This window comes from Giraffa tippelskirchi, chromosome 8 (genome assembly GCF_054371585.1).
Source record: "Giraffa tippelskirchi isolate mGirTip1 chromosome 8, T2T-mGirTip1v1.2.pri, whole genome shotgun sequence".
In the NCBI taxonomy this organism is placed as follows: Eukaryota; Metazoa; Chordata; class Mammalia; order Artiodactyla; family Giraffidae; genus Giraffa; species Giraffa tippelskirchi.
The window spans coordinates 57,319,010-57,341,876 of NC_137282.1; the positions used below are offsets into that span (position 1 = coordinate 57,319,010).

At 46.0% G+C, this 22,867-nt stretch overlaps 1 protein-coding gene across 5 annotated transcripts in view; it reads right to left on the bottom strand.

The window, feature by feature from the left end:
* The window catches only part of ADCY2 (adenylate cyclase 2), a 436,561-nt gene extending 419,701 nt beyond the window's left edge, over positions 1-16,860 (bottom strand). For all 5 annotated transcript variants that reach the window (XR_014062213.1, XM_081520577.1, XM_081520578.1 and 2 more), the window contains exon 1: positions 16,578-16,860. Coding sequence is in view for 4 of the 5 variants with exons in the window: in XM_081520577.1 (XP_081376703.1) it covers positions 16,578-16,787 (210 nt within the window). In the remaining variant the exon portion in view is untranslated. The remainder of the gene's footprint in view (positions 1-16,577) is intronic.
* Between the last annotated feature and the right edge of the window lie 6,007 nt (positions 16,861-22,867).

Genomic DNA, 22,867 nt, shown 5'->3' on the forward strand with positions numbered 1-22,867 from the left:
GAGCTGTGAAAAAGTGATTTTACTTTAAACTTCCCCAAATGAAGTTAACTGAGCTGTGAACAGAAAGCCAACCAGTAGAGAACCAGGACAGCTGCCTTCCTGGTGTGGCTTTTCCATCATTTCATTAACCCCTTAGGAAAGCAACAACCGTTGACTTTATCGGCTTCAGTTATCCAGAAAGAATGAAAGTGGTTTCACGTAGCGAAAACCTACGTGACTATCAAGTGAAAAGTATGAGTCGCTCAGTCAAGTCTGAATCTTCGCAACCCCACAGACTGCAGCCTGCTAGTCTCCTCTGCCCCAGGAAATCTCCAGGCAAGAATACCGGAGTGGGTTGCCATTTCCTTCTCCGGGGGATCTTCCTGACCCAGTGATCAAACTCACGTCTCCTGCATTGCAGGTGGATTCCTTACCGTCCAAGACAGCAGGGAAGCCCATCGAGTGAAATTCAGTAGCTAAAGGAACAGAGAAGCTGTGACCTGAGTCCTTATGGGAAGAGGAGGACAAAGTACACAGCCCATAGGAGCTTTCCCTGCATTTCTCTGCTCAAAGATCCAACCGTGAACAAGGGAAAGACCCAGTGCCTTGGTGAGCCAGGAACATTATGTCATCGACTTGATATGGGTTTTGGGTTTTAATATTGGCATCTCTCTTTTTCTTTACCATCAGGGTCTTGATCCCAGACAGCCCACTAGTCTGGGCTGCAGGGCAACCTCTCCACTAGGCACAGTGGACATAGGTCCCCGAGTATTTTTTAGGGGCCCACGGAAATGGTTTATTTCTTTCAAAATCAGAACAATAACAAAAGATCCTAGCTTCTAGTCTCAAAGGTTACATACACCTCCATGCTCACCCAGTGCCACTAGGACTGGGAATATACGTTCAGGGAAGAAGGGCAGACAAAGGCCTCTCCATGTAAACAGACCCGAGGACGTCTGTGTCTCTGCTTACCGATGCGTGGCATTCCCTGGTCCACCCCACCCACCGGAGAAGGACTCGAACCAGCTTTGAAGTCATGTCCCCAACCCCGGCAGGGTGGCCCATTCCCAGATAGCCCATGGCTTCAGTCAGTCGCTGCTCACGAGGCCAGTGGCCACTGACCACTGCAACACCTGAGCCTGCTGAAGAATTCGGGCTCTTCCAGAAAGAGAACAGCTGTCAGTTTATTCTGCGTTTGCCTTTTGAACCTTAACTCCAAACAAGTCTTACTATGGACTTCTCCACTAAATAGAATCTTTTGTAAGGGGGGTCAAGAGAAAAAAAACAGTAGCGTATTCATTAAAAGTGTATAAGCTTATAAACCACATTCTTTCCTAGCCCTGTATTTGGATCATGCGTTTTTCTTAAGGCGAATAAGTAAATGAAACAGCAGAACACCCTCAGACCTTGAATTACACACCCTCTCCCCGCCCTTATTCCAGCCCCAGTGGACAGGAAGCCACAGCAGCTCACCCATGGCTACTCTTTTAGGAAATAGCTGAGTTTTCAAAATTCAGAGTATAAAACAAATAAGAGTAGCTGAAAATAAAGTGAATGAAAACAGTGAAAACACTGTCGATCTAAATTAAATATGTTTATGCAACCCAACCCCTCCTCCCTTCGTGGAAATAAAAAATGTACCATGGTACGCAAACTAAATAAAATGTCTTTATTTAAGACATGGCTTTAAAAAGATTTTTAAAAGTCACCATACAATGCAAACTAAATGTGTTAAAACACCTTTAAAAGGAAGATCGCAAGCAGCTCGTTACCTACGGTCATGATAATGGGCTCCCATCACGCTCCAGGAATGTTTCATCTCTCCCTGTTCAGTGCATTTAATCTGGGAAGGCGTCAAACTGCCAGGTCTATTAAACACCCATTGCTTCTACTTATCATATAACAATGGCTTTGTTTCTCAGAGGCTTTTCCATGGAGCAACAGAATATGCATATTTTCAATATTTTCCACGTGTACTTTTCATTTTTTTTGTTCAACAGTACTGTTTTCCTTTTAGATGGCAAAGGACACTCTAACGTAAAATACTTTTCTGTTGTTGTTCAGTCGTTCAGTCATGTCTGACTCTTTGTGACCCATGGACTGCAGCACACCAGGCTTCCCTGTCCTTCATTATCTTCCAGAGTTTGTTCAAACTCATGTCCATTAAGTCAGTGATACCATCCAACCATCTCATCCTCTGCTGCCCACTTCTCCTCCTGCCTTCAATCGTTCCCACCATCAGGGTCTTTTCCAATGAGTCAGTTCTTCCCATCAGGTGGCCAAAGTATTGGAGCTTCAGCTTCAGCATTAGTCCTTCCAATGAATATTCAGGACTGATTTCCTTTAGGCTTGACTGGTTTGATCTCTTTTGCTGTCCAAGGGACTCTCAGGAGTCTTCTCCAACACCACAGTTCAAAAGCATAATTCTTTGGCACTCAGCCTTCTTTATGGTCCAACTCTCACATTCGTACTTGGCTGCTGGAAAAACCATAGCTTTGACTATATGGACCTTTGTCAGCTAAGCGATATCTCTGCTTTTCAACATGCTGTGTAGGTTTGTCACAGTTTTTCTTCCAAGGAGCAAGTGTCTACAAAAAGGATATTTTAGGGAAATGCTTTGAAGTCCAACAGACCAAAGGTAGGAACCAAGTTCCATCACTTACTATAACTCTGGTGAGCGCTGGGCCTCGCAAAGCCCATTTCTTCACATCAACAGTGATAGACACCGGGTGGCCAGTGGGAGTGAGCCCATTACCCGAGCTCATAAATGACAGATTATTACCATAGTGACCATAACCACCTCTTTCCTATCCCTACTTTCCACCGAGGCTAGTCTGACTACTCATTATTGATGCCAATTTTGCCTAAGTAACTATACATTTTATTACCATAAATTATTCTGAAGAGCTGCCACTGGGCAGAAAAAAATCAGCCCTTAGCTAATATACATTTGACTATATGTGGATGGATGCAGATAAATATTTTCATTCATTCACATCATATAGCTGTGTATGTGAGATACAAAATGTATGTGTGTGTGTGTGTGCGTGTGTGTGTGTGTGCTCAGTCATGTCTGACTCTTTGCAACCCCATGGACTATAGCACACTGGGCTCCTCTTTCCATGGAACTTTCCAGGCAAAAATACTGCAAGGGGTTGCCATTTCCTACTCCAGGTGATCTTCCCAACTCAGGGATCAAACCCGTGCTTCTTGAGTCTCTTGCATTGACAGGCAGATTCTTTACCACTGAGCCAGCTGGGAAACCCTGAGATACATAATAGAAAGTACATTTTTTCATTCTTTTCCACATATAGAGTCACACTCCATTTTACCATAAGGTATTCTGATTAAAATAGTCTATAAAAGTCTGATGAAATAAATCGAAGATGACCTCAATAAATGAAGAGATAGTCCATGTATATAAATAGGAAGACAATACTGTCACAACGTCAGTTTTTTCCAAATTAATCTATAGATTTGATGCAATCCAACTGAAATCACAGCAAGTTAATTCTGTAGATATCAACACACTGATTCTATAGTTTAAATGAACAGGCAAAAGACTTAGAATAGTAAACACAGTGCTGAAGGAGAAGAATAAAGTTGGAGGACCAACACTGCCTAACTCCAAGACTTATTATAAAGCCACGGGACTTAAGATGAGGCAGAATAAACAAATAGATCAATGGACTGGAAAGACCCACATTAATGTAGTCAACAGACACCTGACAAATTCAGACAGAGAAAGGATAAAGACCATGCAGTGGAGCAAGGGTGGAACAACTGAAGAGATGTCTACATGCAAAGTATGAATCTAGATACACACTTTATGCCTTTCAAACAGATCAACTCAAATAGATCACAGTGAAGTGAAAGAGAAAGTCACTCAGTCGTGTCGGACTCTTTGCAACCCCGTGGACTGTAGCCCCTCAGGCTCCTCCCACCCCCACCCCCCACTCTGAATCTCTCCTCCTTCCTCCTCCATACCATCTCTCTACTCTCTCTTCTGTCACATTTAATTTTATCAACAGTATAAATGATTCGGTCATGTCTGACTGTTTGTGAGCCCATGGATGTAGCCCACCAGGCTCCTCTGTCCATGGGATTCTTGAGGCCAGGATGCTGGAGTGGGTTGCCATTCCCTTCTCCAAGGGATCTTCCCAACCCAGAGATCAAACCCAGGACTCCCACTTTGCAGGCAGGTTCTTTTACCAACTGAGCCACCAGGGAAGCCCAAGAAGACTGGAGTGGGTAGCCTGTCCCTTCTCCAGGGGATCTTCCTGACCCGGGAATCGAACCAGGGCCTCCTTCAATGCAGGCAGATTCTTTACCAACTGAGCTACTGGGGAAGAATGGGTCATAGATCTAAAGGAAAAATGCAAAATAATCCTGAAAAACTCCAAAAGTCTTCCCATGAGCAAACTTGTATTGTGCAGTGAAAGTGGTGCTGAGGGAGACTGGCCATCTCACAGGCTGCACTCAATTGTCCTACTGTCAGTTTGGCTTTGCTGGGAGTTGCATTTCTTAGACCCCCTTTCCCTCCATGGCTCTCGGTTAGAGTTGAAGAGAAGAAGAATTTGTGGCAGAAGTGAGAGGGGGACGTGGAGCAAGTCCTCACCGGAATCCCTTTCCGGAATGTTCCCGAGTGAGAGCGGGCCTTCGGAGAGGCCTGCCCAAGATTTTGGAGGCGGACGCCAAGGTGCCCCAGGAAGGGCGATGTGCAGGATCAGACGCGGCTGAGACACGCGAGGAGGAGCCTGGAGGGACCCAGCCTGCCCGGCTCTGTGCTCCACATGCAGGAGTCCAACCAGGGTCCCCACGAGAGATCGTCCTGATGGGACTCCCTTGATGGGTGCGCAAGCTCTGCTTTTGGAGATCCCCACAAGCCCTGACCACACAGGGATTCTCCACTGATTCAAGGCTCCCTGCTGCGGCCAAGGTTGGTGCAAAGAAAGGAGGCTGAAAACTGATGAATTAAAGATCCCACTGCAGAAATCTGGAAAAGAACAAAGGAAGCCCAAAGCAAGTATTGAGTTGGCCCAAACATTCATTCATGCATTTCCACAATGGAAAAACCCGAAGAAACTTTGGGGCCAACCAAATAGAACGAAAATGTGGTGGTCAGGGACTTTCCAAACTATTTCTTATTTCTTTCTTCTGGGTTCCTTCTGGATTCACCTTCTAACCTCTTTTGAAGTTCCAAGCAGCCATTTTGAGCAAAAAAAAAAGAAGTGAATAAAAGTGAAGTGTTTCTCTCCCAGGCAGAGGCATGTAAAAGCCATTGTGAGGCTGCTGGCACTTTCTTTCTGTGGTGCAACGATTAAAGAAGCATTTGTCATGAAGAGGACTCCTACAGCCCAGGCCAGGTGAGCAGAGCCCCCCTCCTGGCCCACACTGGCCAGGACATGCTGCAAGAAGTCAGCCTCTGGTGTGGGAAGCCGCATGGAGCAGGGATGAGCTACCATTGCCAAACCGCTGATTCAGGAGGAAAATAAAATATGTGAATGTTTTCAATCACTAAGCCATGTGGCGGCTTTTATGCAGCAATAGATAACTAGAATACTGAAGTCTGGTCAATGAAAAATGAGTGAAAGTGATGGGGCGCTTCCATGTGGATGATGTCAGTTGCCAGAGAGGAGCACTCTTTTCTCCCCCAGTGTAGTGTATTCATTGGAAGGACTGATGCTGAAGCTGAAGCTCTAATATGCTGGCTACCTGATGCGAAGAGCTAACTCACTAGAAAAGACCCTGAGGCTGGGAAAGATTGAAGGGAGGAGAAGAGGGCAACAGAGGATGAGATGGTTGGATGGCACCAACTCACGGGACATGAGTTTGAGCAAACTCCAGAAGATAGTGAAGAACAGAGAAGCCTGGTGAGCTGCATGGGGTCACAGAGTCAGACACAACTTAGCAACTGAACAACAACACAGCAATCAAGGAAGGAAGGATGTTGTGGGATGCAGCTTCCTCCATTCTAAATCTCTGAGTAACTGATGTGAGAGAATTCCTCCGCTGACTCACATTTACTGTGCAGCTCAAACAAAATATAAACCTTTGTTGTGTTAAGCTACTAAGATTCTGGAGTTGTTTGTTTCATAGCATATCATAATCTAATATGTTTTGATTGATGCAAGAGGTAATAAAGACAGAAAGCAAAAATGAAACATAGTGTATCAAAAGTGACATTTTTTTTGTAAAAATTTAAGACAAAACAGACATCTAGTGAGATTAAGTTAAAAAAAGAGAAAGCATCTGAGTATTACCAACTACTGCCATTAAACTTGAGAATTGGGATGAAATGCAAAGAGTCCTAGAAAAGGCTTATTGAAACTGACTCAAGAAATAGTTAGAAATACTATAATCCTATTACTATCAAAGACACTGAAGCAGAAATTTAAAAATCTCTCTGCAAAGAAAGCAACAAACCCATGTGGTTTTCTAAGTAAATTCTTTCAACTCTTTCTAACATAATGAAAACTTTTAGAAAACTAAAACTGAAGGCATACTCCCTGACTTTTAAGACCAGAAAAACTTATAAAAAAGAAAAATGCCAATCTGATAAAGAAATATTCCAAACTCACTTTACCAAAGACTATGTCAGCAAAAACCTTAAAATGTTAGCAGTTCACATCCAACATTTTATAGGCTATATCATAAAAACTGTATTTTTATCATGAATATAAAAATTGCTCAATAATACAAAATTATTATTCATTACACTGACTTTAAAATACATCAAAAATCTTTCGATTATCTCAGTTTGGTAAAACTAAACAATCATATTTAAACTTTTTCTATAAATTAACCAAAAGGAACCTCAAAGGATATCTATAAAAATCTATAACCAGCATAATCCTGAATGAATAAACTATTAAGGAATTCTATTTAAAACCAGAAGAAAAGGCAAGGGCACCACAATCACCAGTTTTGTCAATAGCACATTAGTTTCAGGCCAACACAATAATACAAGAAAAAGAAATGAAAAAAGAAATGTATTGGACAAAATAGAATAAAACTTTCAGTACTTGCAGAAACACTAAAAACATTCAAAAACTAAGATCATGGCATCCGGTCCCATCACTTCATGGCAAATAGATGGGGAAACAATGGAAACAGTGACAGACTTTATTTTCTTGGGCTCCAAAATCACTGCAGATGGTGATTGCAGCCATGAAATTAAAAGATGCTTCCTCTTTGGAAGAAAAGCTATGACAAACCTAGACAACATATTAAAACACAGAGACATTATTTTGCTGACAAAGGTCTGTCTAGTCAAAGCTATGGTTTTACCAGTAGTCATGTATGAATGTGAGAATTGGACCATAAAGAAAGCTGAGCGCTAAAGAATTGATGCTTTTGAACTGTAGTGTTGAAGAAGACTCTTAGTCCCCTGGACAGAAAGGAGATCAATCCTAAAGATCAGTCCTGAATATTCATTGGAAGGACTGATGCTGAAGCTGAAGCTCCAATACTCTGGCCACCTGATGCAAAGAAGTGACTCACTGGAAAAAACCCTAATGCTGGGAAAGATTGAAGGCAAGAGGAGAAGAGGGTGATAGAGGATGAGATGGTTGCATGGCATTACCGACTCAATGGACATGAGTCTGAGCAAACTCCAGGGGTTGGTGATGGACAGGGAGGCCTGGTGTGCTGCAATCCATGGGTCGCAAAGAATCAGACACGACTGAGCAACTGAACTGAACTGATTTGCAGCTGTATGACTCTCTATGTAGAGAACCTGAAAGTATCTGCATTTCAGTTACTAGTAATAAAAAGGATATGATAAGTTGTGTAGATATAAAATAATATCCAAAATTAAATTATATTCTTTTACAGCATCAACAAAAGAATAGAAATTCCCAATTTCATAATTTTTAAAATACAATTTACAGTGAGCAATAAAATACACAATATCCTTTGGTATCAAGGAGTAAGAACAACTTATGGAAAACTATAAAACATTATTGAACCACATAAATGAATGGAGAGATGGCCCACGTTCGTGGATAGAAAAATTTAATATCACAAAATATGAATTCTCAGCAATGAATCAATAGATTAAATATAACACTAAGAAGATCCTACTTGAGTTTTTTTTATATTGAGGTTAAAATAAGTTGATTGTAAAGTTTTTACGGAAGAAGAAAAAGTCAAGAATAATCGAAAAGCTTTTCAAAAAGTTCAATGTTATTTCCCTTGCCAAATATAAATACTTATTATAAAGCTTTATTAATTATACTCGGTGCATGTGTATTTAAAAAAGAAAAAACTTAACCAATGGAGCAGAAAAGATAACCCATAACAAACCACTCATATATGGAATTTTGATTTACAATAGATATGGGGAAAGAAGTAACTAAAATTGATTAGCAAAAACTGATTCTCCACAAGAAAAAAGCATGTAAATGGATCTTGATCACTACCTTATACTGCACCATATGATATATACAGGGCATGTATGACAAAAATGGATAAAATGAACAAAAAGAAATGACAAAAAGTGTAGAGGGTTGGGAGGGAAATGAGAGAGGTGCAGTATACAGACTGATGTACATTACTGGGGTATTCTAGTTTGGACTGGGGACATGGGTGCTTAGTTTTAGTGTAAACAAACAAACATATCAGTGAAAACTGAGCTCAATAATCAAAGTTGAATTAAATTAGTCAAATGATAAATCCCATTCTGTGTACCTAACGTCCAATTCTGAAGAACACGGGTGTTATAGGTTTGAATTAACTGCAAGTCAACAACTGGGAAAGAGTAGCTGTTAGATCAACCATATGTCTGAACTATGCTAACATTTCTTCATTACTTCTTTCATTTTTATTCATCTGATCGCCTTACCCTCCTCATTTTTAACATCACATGGCTTTTGTTCTACTGATGTAGCAATCTAAAACTTTCATTCCTTCATAATATCCACAGATCACTAGTAGCTTGAAATCGTAATTATTTCCCCTTTTTTATATAGCTTAAAAGATAATACAGTATGTAAAAATACACAGGCAATAATTCAATCTTTGCAGTAAGCCCATAGGAGTAGAAGCCTGCACCTCTCATCACCAGAGCCCTGCCTGGTCCACCACTGTCTCCAGCAGGAACTTTCTGGAGGGTGGAAATCCTAGACACTGGACTTATTCATAAGCTCCTCTCAGACAATAGTCATCATCTTGAGAAATCTTCCCAAGAATTTCAAGTCCTAAGAAGAAGCTATCGTACTTTATATTCGTTTGTTTCCAATGCAATAAATTATTCATTCAATAGATTTTAATTGCGCTAATAACTGAAATTTTCCATTTCAAAAGCACCAGGTTTTTAAAAGAATTTGGTTCTACTCTGAGATGTAGCTGGACTTCTGCATTCTTAACGGCAATAGAGCAATAACCCAGGTCTGTAGTCTCGTCCCCTCTGTCCTGGCACTGTCGTTCCAGAGCCCTGGGCAGAATCAGAAAGCTGGCCGGCAAAGCTGCTAATGGGGACTTTTAGGCTGGGGTACTCTACCCATCACTCTGTCTCTCCTGAAGCTGGCAGATGGGGATGGAAGCGTAAGCCCAAGTGACATGATGATTTGTAATGTGAACCTCCAAACTGCAAATCTCTCTGGGTTCCCATCTTCGTAATTTTTACTGTATCCTTATACAAAGAGGGGACTGAAGCAACATTATCGAAGTGTTACCCGGGCCAAATGGATCAAACACATGAGCTGATTCAACAACTCTTTTCTCTCCTTCCAAATGCACCAGGAGGCTGCAAACCAAAATTGTCGGATGTGTGTCAATTTCCCATCGACAGTTTGACGCCAGGGAGAGTAAGTGAAAGTCGCTCAGTCATGTCCGACTCTTTGCAACCCCATGGACTACACAGTCCATGGAATTCCCCAGGCCAGAACACTGGAGTGGGTAGCCTTTCCCTTCTCCAGGGGATCTTCCCAACCTAGCGATCAAACCCAGGTCTCCCACATTGCAGGTGGATTCTTTACCAGCTGAGCCACCAGGGAAGCCCAAGAAGACTGGAGTGGGTAGCCTGTCCCTTCTCCAGCAGATCTTCCCGACCCAGGAATCGAACCAGTGTCTCTTGCATTGCAGGCAGATTCTTTACCAGCTGAGCTAACAGGGAAGCCGTGGTAAATATTATCCTATCACTCTTGTTCATTCATATAACCTTATCCAAAGCTAACAAAATTAAAAAATATGAACGTCAATTCAAGTGTCAATTTGGCAGAATTTTAGTGCTAGAGACTGGTAATGTGTCAAAATACTACCTTAATTAAACTATCTTTGATTCTTCATTATTTTTTTAAAAATAACTCAAAGCTCTATTCATACTTATCATATAAACAGAAAAACATCCCCTGTTTTTTATACCTAGATTTAAAAATTCTAGTACTCATTTAGTTGTCAGCCTGAAATACATCTACTGGAGACTCTAACAAGGAGAACCCTGTGTGCTGCAGATATAATAACAAAAATAACCACATCTGTTGTAGGTAAGATGGGTGCCCGGCTCTGTGCTAAATGTCCACAGGATCCATTTCACTCAGTTCCCAATCATCTCCCTGAGCCTGGTTGTGTTCTTCATTTTAGTCTACAGCAGACAAATTAATTTTTCAGGAACACTAAGTGACAACACTGAGACCAGATCCAGGTCTAGTGACAGTTTTATGTTCTTGGGTAGACTCCGGGAGTTGGTGATGGACAGGGAGGCCTGGCGTGCTGCAGTTCATGGGGTCACAAAGAGTCGGACACGACTGAGCGACTAAACTGAACTGAATTGAACTGAGGCCACGTGATGGGAATGACAGCTGCTAAGGAAAATATATCTATCCTCTAAACTGTACATGTTAATTAAACACCTTCAATCTGGTTAGTGCTGCATTAAATATTGGGGGTGCTAAGCTTCTTCCCTGAAATAACTAACAATTAGTTGAGACAAGATGAACTCAATAGTCAGACAATAGTCATTGAGAAGGAAAATTATTTCATGTAATGAATGAGTTCAAGGAGACAAATCCAGTCCATCTTAAAGGAAATCAACCCTGAATATTCATTGGAAGGACTAATGCTGAAGTTGGAGCTCCAATACTTTGGTCACCTGGTGCAAAGAGCCGACTCATTGGAAAAGACCCTGATGCTGGGAAAGACTGAAGGCAGGAGGAGAAGAGGACAACAGAGGATGAGATGGTTGGATGGCATCACTGACTCAGTGAACATGAATTTAAGCAAACTCCAAGAGACAGTGGAGCACAGAGGAGCCCGGCATGCTGCAGTCCATGGGGTCGCAACGAGTCGGACATGACTGAGTAACTGAACAACAAGAATGGATGAGCTTTGCAGGCATCCAGTACAGATAGGAATGCACAGCACAGGCCGGACTGTTGAAGCTTGAGGAGGAGAGCTTGAACCTGGACAAGCAGCACAGGGAGGAGGAGGCATCCAGGGAAGGGGTAGCAGTGGGTGCACTGGAAGAAACAGAGCAAAGCCAGAGAGGACTAGCTGCCGATGGGGTCCAGGCTGACCGACCACCCAGAGCAGAGAGGCCAATGGCGGCGGGCCAGAGATGAGCCGCTTCGGGACGGATGCCACCCGGGGCGATGCCCACCCCAGTGCTGGTCCCAGCAGACACTCCATCAACATCACTGAAGGAAGAATGAGCGGATGACCCAGTGGATGGTGCTGATGCCAACGCTGAGCTACAGGCAGAACCAGAGTCCCCTGGAGCAGGAAATGGCAGCCCACTCCAGTATTCTTGCCTGGAGAATCCCAGGGACAGAGGAGCCTGGCGGGCTGCAGTCCAAGGAGTCGCAAAGAGTCAGACCTGAAGGATGGACTGAGCACACAACCAGCACAGCACTCGCTTGAATATCCAAAGGATGCTTCCAAGTCTTTTCCTGCTGGGCCTGTAAACTGCAACCAACATTTCTGCAGAAAATGACAGTTTGCCGTTGTCTTTTGTTTATACCACAGTGAAGTTATAATTAAAATGACTTATTGAACTATTGGTTGTGATTACAAATACCTGCCAGTAAGTCTCCTGCATGGATAGAGAAATTCACAGAAAGATGTACCTTTAGCTTCCTCCACTCCAATTCCTGAGAGCATGCACTATTCCCTCCCCACCCCCTGCCCCCAGCCCCAGAATGATGAGACTGGAGAAAGTATGCAGAGAATTTCCTACTCCTTAGAGGAGATGTCAGACATATTCATCTGCCTTCTCCAGCCTTCCACTCCCCAAGACAAGGGTGACAGACTGACTTTCTTGTCAAAAGACTGACTTGTCATTGATTCTTTCACCCACTGGGGGCGCTGAAATAGTCCCTGCAATCATAAATCTATTTCCCTCTACAATGACTGGTTTCATTTATTTGCTTTGGAAAAATTAAGATTCTTTCTCCATGTAGAGAGAAAAGAAACACTCTGATATATCTGCCCTGAGAAAAAACACCTGATGCTGGGAAAACTGATATGCCAGAAAGTACTTGTGGTCATCATTGGAAAGAGCTGGCACACTCAATAAAAGCAAGAAGGTAGATCATTGTCTGAAAAATCATAGGTATTACATATTTAATAAAAGCTTATTTGATTTCACTACTAAAAAATAGACCAAAAAATCAGTTTTATTGCAATATCTGACTATTTAAAATTTACAGGAATGAAATTTTTCCAGTTGAAATACTGACCACCCCTAATCATAAATTATAGCCAAAACAAATCTGGCTGGAGCTAGCTGGTATTTGATAAACTAAAAAAAATATGTCAACCTTTCCTAACTATGACAAGCAAATTTTGAGAAAAGTTGGCTGATTTGGGACATAATAAATGAGAGAGGATTTAATTCTGAGATGAGTTTGTCATGCATTTAGTAATAAGAACCAGTCCTGGACAGTGAAGTTACCTCATAAGACTTAGAACTTAAAAGTTTGGTCTCATTAGTTCCAGGGTTTCTGATGCCAGCGGGCAATTTAATTTTGTTCACCATGCCCATACTACTGTCAAAAACTTCCACCATAAGCAAAAAGAAAGTACTTTTCATATTATTAAATAAGATATTAAAATTCAAGACATAGTATCATATGTGCTACTGGTTTCATGTCTTGATATTTCTTAAAAAATATGGGGTTAAACCTATTTAACAGCTTTTTATGTAAAAAAAGCAGTTAATCAAGATGGTAAAGTTTCAATTCAGAATTTACTTTTACAGTATAATAAAAATTCTTTGCAGATTACTTTAACTTCATGATCAATGATGCCAAAGCATGGGTTGACCATAGATTGAAATTAAGTGAAAGAGGTTTGTGAATAATGTCAGTTACAGGAACACAATTAGGGAGCTGAAGCTCCAATCCTTTGGCCACCTGATGCAAAGAGCCGACTCAATGGAAAAGACCCTGATGCTGGGAAAGATTGAAGGCAGGAGGAGAAGAGGACAACAGAGGATGAGATGGTTGGATGGCAACACTGACTCAGTGAACATGAGTTTGAGCAAACTCTGGGAGATAGTGAAGGACAGGGAAGCCAAGAGTCAGACACAACTCATCAACTCAACTGCAGCAACAAAGGGGAATACAAAGTGAAGACAAAGCTTACTTTTTTAAAGATATATTTCCAGTCACTTCATGCAAAGACAATTACATATTGCAAAAAAAATCACCATGTACTCGGATGATGTTAGGATCATTTTGTGATCCAAATGTTCCAGGAGACCATGGATGTGCATTAAGAAAGTTGCCAGACATTTCCTACTACAAGAACTGGTGGAAGTCTAATGGAAATCAAAATCAGGCAGATTCATAGGAAAGAAGGAATCTGTCCAAGATTACAGGCAGCAAAAATAGATCTGCCGAGCTCCTGAATTACATCAGAGCCTAGCAATTCTAGTAAAGGTGGAAACCTGGGCCTGGCCCAAGCAGCTATTTCTGTCTCCCGAGGTAGATCTCTGGGAAGCCACGCTTTGGTCATTCTGAGAAATGAACTCACCCCACCCCATGTGCACATGGGCCTATGTTACTACAGCACTGCCTTCTAAAGCTCCTAACCTTGAACGACAGGGATAGAGAATATGTTTTTGCAAAGTGAAACTGCTATTTACGTTATTACTAAAACCAAAACAGAAACGAGCTGTCCAGACCTCAGAACTGATCCAGTCCTTCCGAAGTCAAGTTTCAGAGGACAGGACCCATTCCTCCCTGGCGTTTCCCCAATGCCCACCCAGCCCAGCAGCACCAGATCCCACTTGAAGGTCACCTTCCCGCCAGACCCCATCACCCTTCCTGACTCTGGAACATTTCTGCACAGCTCATCACCTAGAGGAGTTTACAAAGAGCAGACATGAGCAAGCATGGTTTAGGCAGAGCAGAGAACAGGATCCATTCTACCGTCTCTGGACCTCCCCCTGGGCTACAGCCACGTCGAGGGAAGTGCTCGCTTTGCGCTTAAAGTGATTTTGCTGAATGCTTACAGTGTGGGAATGATCGATTTATCAAGAAAAATAAAGATGCCTGAGCAAACTTTTCAAAAAGATGCCATTCTAACATTTGTTCCCCATGAAACGGAATGTAAAGGAACTGGATGCGTTGAGTCCATGCTACGTCATTTCAGCTGTGTCCAACTCTTTGCAACCCTGTGGACAGCAACCTGCCAGGCTCCTCTGTCCATGGGATTTCCCAGGTGAGCATACGGGAGTGGGTTGCCATTTCCTCGTCTAGGGGATCTTCCCCACCCAGGGACTGAACACACGTCTCTTACATCTCCTACATTGGCAGGGTTCCTTACCACTAGGGCCACCTAGGAAACCCTAAAGGAACTGCGTAGAGAAACACAAAGATCAAAGGCAGATAGAGAAGGGAGCTTTCAGCTGACTGCACTGAATCTCTGAGGACACGGCGATGCGTTCAAGCTAGATCGAGGTTTAAGAAGTTAGAGATCCGTATCATAGCAAAGTGGTGTGTGTCAGGGAGGCATGAACTTCACACTTGTCTTTAAATATATTAATGGTGCTATAAATAGGTCATCACCTGCTCCTCCTCTTCCATTTAGAAGAGAACCAGCCAGAACGCTTTGAATTACAGATTCGCCAGAATCACAAGCAGCAATGTCCTGGCAGAACAGATTTGCAGAGGAAGAGAGAAGTGTTTTCTCCCCTGCAGGAATGGTAATGAACAGGAGATGCCTTCAGAGACTCTGCTTGCCAAGGAGACGGAGCAGAAGTCTCTCCTCAAGTCCTCCTTGGTCCTATAAAGTGGTGAGAAGAGAAAAAAAGATGCCATTCCAGGAAGCAGTTCAGGCTGGCAAGAAGATTGTGAAGACTGCCCTGAACTCACACCCAGAATACAGAATGAAGGTGCTCTCTGCTCTGTGTTGCATAATATAAGACCCAGTTATGATCGGTGGCATCCATGATCTTCTGCTTTCTGATTTTTTTTTCTTATCTCCTTGAATTCCAGGAGAAGACAACACCTTTGATGATTGTGGGGAGAAGGCAAACTTCATTTTTTAAAGAACCCATGATGATAACAAGTTTTCCCATGCATAATATCTGAGCACCATCTGGCTCAGGATATGAGGAATAAATTGCCAAAAACCAAGGACAGCGATTTTGCACGCAGTGGTGAAATAAAAGCACACACCCACGCCTTTGCTCCGAGGACAGGAATACAAGTGCATGTTTATATTCTAGGCTAAAAAGACAGCATTCCTCCCAGACGTCCCCAGATCAACCACTGACCAAAAATATCTCACTGATTAATCAATGCTTGGCACCCGAGCTGCACAGACACATCACAGGCGGTGCAAAAGTTTGAACCACACCAACACAAAGATCAGTAACAGGAAGTTTACCGCCATCTACAGATTTCCTCTCACTGCTTAAGGGAGTGAGCCCAAGGCTCCTGCTTGAAAAATACAAATTGGCAAAACTGACATCAGCTGTAGAGTTGCACTGCGGTCCCAGCGATGAAACCCAGTTGAGTAACCTGTACCAAACAGCAGGCACGATAAACGACCCCCCTAGAAATAGGAAGGTGACAGTCACCAATGCTTGTGACTTAGACACTCAAAGGATGCAGACTCACAACAGGTCAACACCCCCACCTCTCTGCCTATGGGGCTATGCCAGATTTAAAGGCAAAGATGGATAATAAACACTTGTCTTTCATTTTTTTTCCTCGCCATTCACCACTTTCCCGAGGCAGGATTTCTACAGACTTAAATGACGTCCGATCCAAACTAAAACGCCAGCTAGGGAGCCGGGTAGCCGCCTCGCAAAGAGAGGCCCGGTGCCGATTCGGATGGAGATCCGGTGGAGCGGCTGCCGCGCGGAAAGCGCAGCGAGTTTGCCGGCGGGCGCGCAGAGATGGAGAACGCATGCCGCGGCGGTCCACCTGGTGCACACACCCCGGCAACTTTTATTTTGGGGCAGAACCTCCCAAGGAAAACTTTTCTCCTGCCCGCAGGGCTCGCTCGAGCCGGGCCGGCCGCGGGCGGGCCGACAAGGGGCCGGGAGCTGCGCGGGCCTCGAGGGCAGCCCCCGGGGCGGGAGGCGCCCGGGCCGGGTCGGTCCCTCGCCTACCGGGGCCCCGGGGTTGCGCGACGAGGACACTCACCAGGCGGAGCGCGAAGAAGACGGCGAGCAGGGCGAGGCAGGCGCCCATGACGATGAGCAGCAAAAAGACGATGAGCGGGTGCTGCTGGCTCATGCGGTAGTAGGACTCGTACAGCCAGTCCCGGGACCGCTGCAGCCCGTCTCCGCCGCCCGCTGCCGCCTCGGCGCGGTCCCGCAGGTAGCGGCGCCGCCGCATCGCCTCCTGCCACATCGGGGCGGCTCGCGGGGCGCCCGCCGAGCGCGCCCGGCCGGGGCTGCGCCGCGTGCCACCCCCGCGCCGCCTCGGCCGGCCCGGGCTGCCCGCGCTCCGAGCTGCGCGCAGGGGCCTCCGGCGCGGGCGGAGCTCGGCGCCCCGGGGCTGGGCGGCGGCCTCGGGGGCAGCTCCCGGCGGCGCCGCTGCCGCCACCGCGCGGGAGGGGGCGGGCGCGACAGGGGCGCTCGGCCCGCCTCTGCCCCCACCCCGCGCGGCGCAGCCCGGGCCTCCACCCGCCGCCGCCGCCGCCCCCCGACGGCCCGGCAGCGCGCGCTGGGAGCGGCACGGGGCCGAGGGCCGGGCGCCGGGGAGGAGGAACCGGCCGCGCCCCGATCCCGGGGTGCCCGCCCCTCGGGCACGCCCACACTCGGCCCCGGCGCGGTCCGCCTCCCTCCGCGGTCGCCGCCTGGGCTGGGGGTGGGGTGGGGTGGCTCCCACCGTCCCCTACGCGGTCCGCGAGTGCGACCTGGGGGGTTCCCCCTGTCTTTAACCCCCTCCCCACCTCCCACCTCGCTCTGACGATGCGGGGGCTCCTAACTGCTCTCCACTAGCTCCAAGAGCCGTGAGAAGGGGCACTCCCACCCTCTGGCGCCCCCAGCTCTGAGTGGTCCGCGGGGGGCTGGGTGCGCCCCGCCTCCTGCCCACTTTGGCGGAGCCGGGAGGAGACTTCGCCTTCTTCGGTACCTCGAGCCCAGAGGACCGCCGGGACTGCCTCTCCGGGCGCACGGAGGAGGAGTTGCCTCCTCTCCGCATCCCCTACTGGGTAGGGGGTTCCCACCCTCGTCGTCTTCGACTCTGCGCAGAGGGCTTGGGGACTCGCACGGTCCTCCAGACTATCTAGAGGGCCCGGGGCTTCCTTGCGGGGAGCGGGAAGGCGCTGGGGCGCGGGGGGACCCCCGAGGCAGAGAACAGCCCCCCAAGTGCGCAGTACAGGAGGGAGGCTGCACCCCGCCACGTCCTCGCCCTGCAGTTTCAGCTTAAGTCACACTTTGGAGGGACCCGATGGGGCAAGATTTGTCCCGCTCGGAGTTTAGGGGGAGCCCTCTGGCGGGTCCGGGGTCGCCGCCAAGTCCCTGCTGCCCTGCAGCAGCGAGGGCGCGGCGGGGGAGAGGGCGCTGGTGCGGGGGGGGGTGGGGATCGCGCTCTGGGACCCCCTTCCTCCGCGCCACCTCGAGGGGTTGGGCGCGGGGAGGTGCTGGAGGCCTGGCTGGAGCCGCGTGGGGGCGGGCGGCTGCCGGGGAAGGGGCCCCTCCCGACAAGCCGACGAGTCAGACCTCTGGCCCTCTCCCTGAGCGAGGGGGGGCGCTCACTGGCGCTCTCCGAGGGAGCCCACCCCTCTCTGGAGGGCCCCTCCTGTTCAAGCAAAGCCCACCTCTCCCACCCCTCCGCTCTCGTGCGCGAGCCAACATCCCAGGGCGTGATCCTGTGCCCTTGTCCTTCCCAGGACACGGACCGGCGCAGGGGGCCTCTGAGCCCTGGCATGCCCATCACTTGGCAAACCTCCCCAAAGCTTCCCGCTGCCCGCTCGGGCACTCCTGTCCCCCTGCCCGGCAGGGGCATGTGAGCCGGGCAGCTGCGTGCCCAGTGACCACAGAACCCAGGCCGCGAAGGGAGGGGGACCCGGAGCCTTCTAAGGGCTGTATTTTTAGACGCAACTGATGCCTGCTCTGCTCAGAGGGTGTAGAGAAGGACACAGCCCGGCCACCTGAAGCTCAAGATCTTGGCCTGGGGGGGTCACGATGGGGGAGGCAGAGGAGGCGTGTCCCGGACCCCGGGGCCTGGACCGAGGCCCTGACCCCCAGACTCCACTTGGTCCAGGGCCTGCCCTCCTGCCCTGGACCTGCAGAGGAGGAGAAAGGGGAGAAGGCCTCACCCTGCATGGCTCCTGGGGGGTCCCACGGCCCCCGCCCTAGCAGGGGGTGGAACTCTCTTCTTTGAGCTCCTAGTTTGCTACCCCCACACCGCCTTGCCTGCCCGCGCCTGGCTGTAGACCTTAACCTAGTGAATTCCAATCTTGGCGTTTCCCTCGGATCTGTTCATCCACTGGGCTCAACTCTATTTTGGACCGAGGGCTTTTAGGGTTTTGGTGGTTCTGAGAGCAAGCTGTAAGACAGCTCTGATGAATCAGACTGTATATAAACAGCTAGAGGCCGAAACCTCCTAAGGAAGCCCAGGTGAGTGGGAAGTTGCATTTTCTGGCCTGAGGAGTCTGCTTCCTCTGGCTCTGCCCCAGGTCTGTCTGGGATGGGCAGAGCTGCGCACTCGCAGTAACTTCTCCTCTCTGATTCAGGAGGCATCCTCACCCTTTGCCTTGATAAACGGCTGCCTTTACCCACTCAAGGAGGAAGGAAAAGTAAATAATATGTAATTTAGATTTATGGTTAAAAGTACTGAGAGATGTGCTAGGGAAAAGTACATGTTTAATTATTTTCTCCTTCTCTCTAGGGGCAATGGGGTGTTTTTAACAACCACTGTCTATCTATCTATCTATTTGCCACATGGTAAAAGAGGTTGCTGTTAAGATTTCTAGGAGATTTGGTAAATATAATTTAAAGAGACTCTGCTTGGAGGAAGCTTTGTCTTTGACCCTTATGACATTTTTTATCACTCACTGTTTCATTAATTCTTGCAATAAATATGTATTTTGTGCCTGTCATATGTCAGATGTCAGGTAGTCCCTGCTGGCTCAGTGGTAAAGAATCCGCCTGCCAATGCAGGAGACACTGGTTTCATCCCTGTGTCAGGAAGATCCCCTAGAGAAGGAAATGACAACCCACTCCAGTATTCTTGCCTGGAGAATCCCATGGACAAAAGAGCCTGGTGGGCTACAGTACATGGGGTCGCAAAAGAGTTGGACACGACTTAGCAACTAAGCAGCAACAAGTATGTCAAATGTTCAAGGGGGAAAATGAACCAGGCCTAAGACCCTTCTAGGAATTTCCAATGTACTTTGAAAAGTAGGGCTACAAAGAACAGAAAATGAGGAAAAGATCAACATTCATCCCCAACTCCTCCATACAATTTAAATTTCACCATAGTAGACAGAGGTGATGGAAGGGAATATACTATAATAATCAATCAGGCTTCCCGAGGTTACACTGGGTTTCAGTTTGTGGGCTTATTTTTTTTTAATTTATTTTTAATTGGATGATAATAGCTTTACAATGTTATGTTGGTTTCTGCCATACGTCAACATGAATCAGCCATAGGGGCTTACTTTTATGAGGACCTATTTATACAAAATAAAATGTGAACCAATATAATGATTGTAGTTATTCTATCAGCATTTTAGAATCAGTTGCACCAAGTATACCTTTTAAAAAGTTCACAACAGTTTTTATTTTGAAGGAAGGGAGAAAAGAAAGGAAAACCACGAAATGATAATCCACAAGCAGCATGAAGTCAAGTGAGAAACGCCCTTTAGTACAAAGCCAGGAGCAGGAAATCTAGACTCATGTGATTCAAGGGACCCCAAGGAGTCCGCGAGTCCATTTCCATACTTTTAGATAGCAGGGAGGCTATGCCAAGGGTAAGGCACAGAGAACAAAGGGTTTTCCCATGAATTCACTCGGTATCGATGTATTTGTGACAAATCGCACAAAGAAACTGACTGTGGAAGCTCTAACTGGGCCTGAAGGAGTGGGAAAACAAAAAAGGCATTGGAAAGGAGGATTCATTTTTCTCCTGCAGCGCTAGAGGGCAGCCCTCCATCCTTAGAACCCAGAAGGCAGGATGGTGGCCCTATGGGAGTGTGATTGTGCTGGGGTCGCCCCACACTTGGTTTAAGGTCCTGCTGTCATCATCTTGAAATTCTTGATCATTTGTGAATGAGGGATCACCCATTTTTATTTTGCCCTGGGCCCTGCAAATTCGAGGGCCGGTCCTACTACAGGAGGCACTGAGCAGGCGCTGCATTTCTGCCTGCGTGCAGAGCCTGCAGGCTGCAGGCTGTGGTTCAAGCAGGCAGACCTTTCAACTTCCAGCAGAAATACTGCAGGCACCTCTGCCTGCTAAGCTGATCGTGTTTCACACAGATGATAACACACCTGAGCGATTACACATCCATGAAATAATTATGCCGCAGAACCGGATTTTTGCATCAACGGGCTTTGCTTAAAAAATAACCCATCTTCTAGTTCCTATTCCGAATCCAGTTAGATTAGCTTCGTCAATAAGGACGCCACTGTGCTCTGCCCAATGTCACAGCGCTCTGATTGATTACAGGCAGGCAGGCAAACTGTGCCAAGGACAGACAGACACGTGCCAACCCGGAGCGTACTGTAGAGCTGAGCGCAGAGTACTTCCCCTACGTATTCGTTTTTCTCTTTGGCAAATACATCACTACAATTTATATAATAAAGTATGAACAGTATGTCAACAGATTCATTATCACCATGAAATACGTTTTGTGTACCCAAATAACATTTACATTTTGATTGAACTGGAGTCTGTAGATACAGAAACCGCACAACCAAACCCAGTTTCTGGCTCCGGGAAGCCTCATTGACTCTTTCAGCTCACTAAGAAACTCCCCTGCAGTACAGTTTTTAGAGCATCAGAGAAAAAATAGTTGCTGAATGGACCATTAATATATTCATTTTCTTTCCCCTTTGGTGTGGAATGCTCCTGACTTGTCTTTGAGAAATCTTGCTTCCTTGGTTCATTTGATAAATTATTTCTCAAGTGACAAAATTGAGATCAATATTTCATAAACTCATCTTTAAAATCTGATTTCAGGTGACTGATTGGGATTTATGGTCCTGGATATATGAGAAGATTATTTTGAAACAGACCTTTCACAAAAGCCCACTGCCTTTCCAAAGTTTGTTCCTAGGACTTGTTTCAAGATCCACTGAGACACTGGAATTCCTTCTGTGAGAAGCTGGGAGTGAGAACCAGTTAATGACTAATCAGTGCCAGGACCAGCGCGTCTACAACCTTGTCAGAGGAATCAATTTCTCGGCTTCTGCCCCGAGAATGAGAACTAAAAAGTCATGACTCATAGAGCGAGCTGTGTTCTCCGGATGTGTTGCCTAGGGAGGTACCAGGAGAGGGGCTTTATGTACCAAGCTTGAATGATTCAGATACCTTGACTTTTACTTTTATATCCTTTTAGGTGTCTCTTAAAAGAGTCAATGAGAGAATAATTCAATTTATACTCTAACACTGTTAAATAATGTACTTTGAGGGACAAGAAGTAGTCTCTAGGAAAAACAATGCTGTGACATCGTTGATGACTATTTTTGCCCAATTCTGAATTTATTCAATTCGAATAACTTAATTCAAGATGTTAAGCTACTCTACCATGTCTGATTCGTGGTTTTATGTTTGAATTTGAAAATAAATTCACTGCTTGTATTCACACAGCTGTAATGGTTGTTAATATCCTTGTAATGAGCTAAAGTGCTGGATTTTTGCTTCTTTCTGACACCAACTGTATGGGGATCCTTGAAGATGTCATAAATATCTCTGAGCTTCAATTTATCTGTAACATAATAAGAATGAGTCAGTTATTCTAAGCATTTTCCTAACATGTTTATACTACCCTGGGCCAAGTAAAGGGATGAATTTTAATCAACTTTTTTAGATGGGAGTGGACGGGAATGGTACACACGCATAAAAAAGATTGTTGGTTTGTACATACACATTTGATAATAAGTACTGTTTCCTTTTATACAGTTCATGAGGTTCTCACGGCAAGTATACTGGGGTGGTTTGCCATTCCCTCCTCGAGTCGATCCTATTTTGTCAGAACTCTCTGCTATGACCCGTCCATCTTGGATGGCCCTGCATGGCATGGCTCATAACTGCATCAGCATCATTGGATGCAGCATCATTGGTAAAGTCCCTGATGCTGGGATGGCTGGACTGCATAACTGATGCAATGAACATTTAGTTCAGTTTAGTCGCTCAGTCGTGTCCAACTCTTTGCGACCCCATGGACTGCAGCACGCCAGGCCTCCCTGTCCATCACCAACTCCTGGAGCTTGCTCAAACTCATGTCCATCACATCGGTGATGCCATCCAACCATCTCATC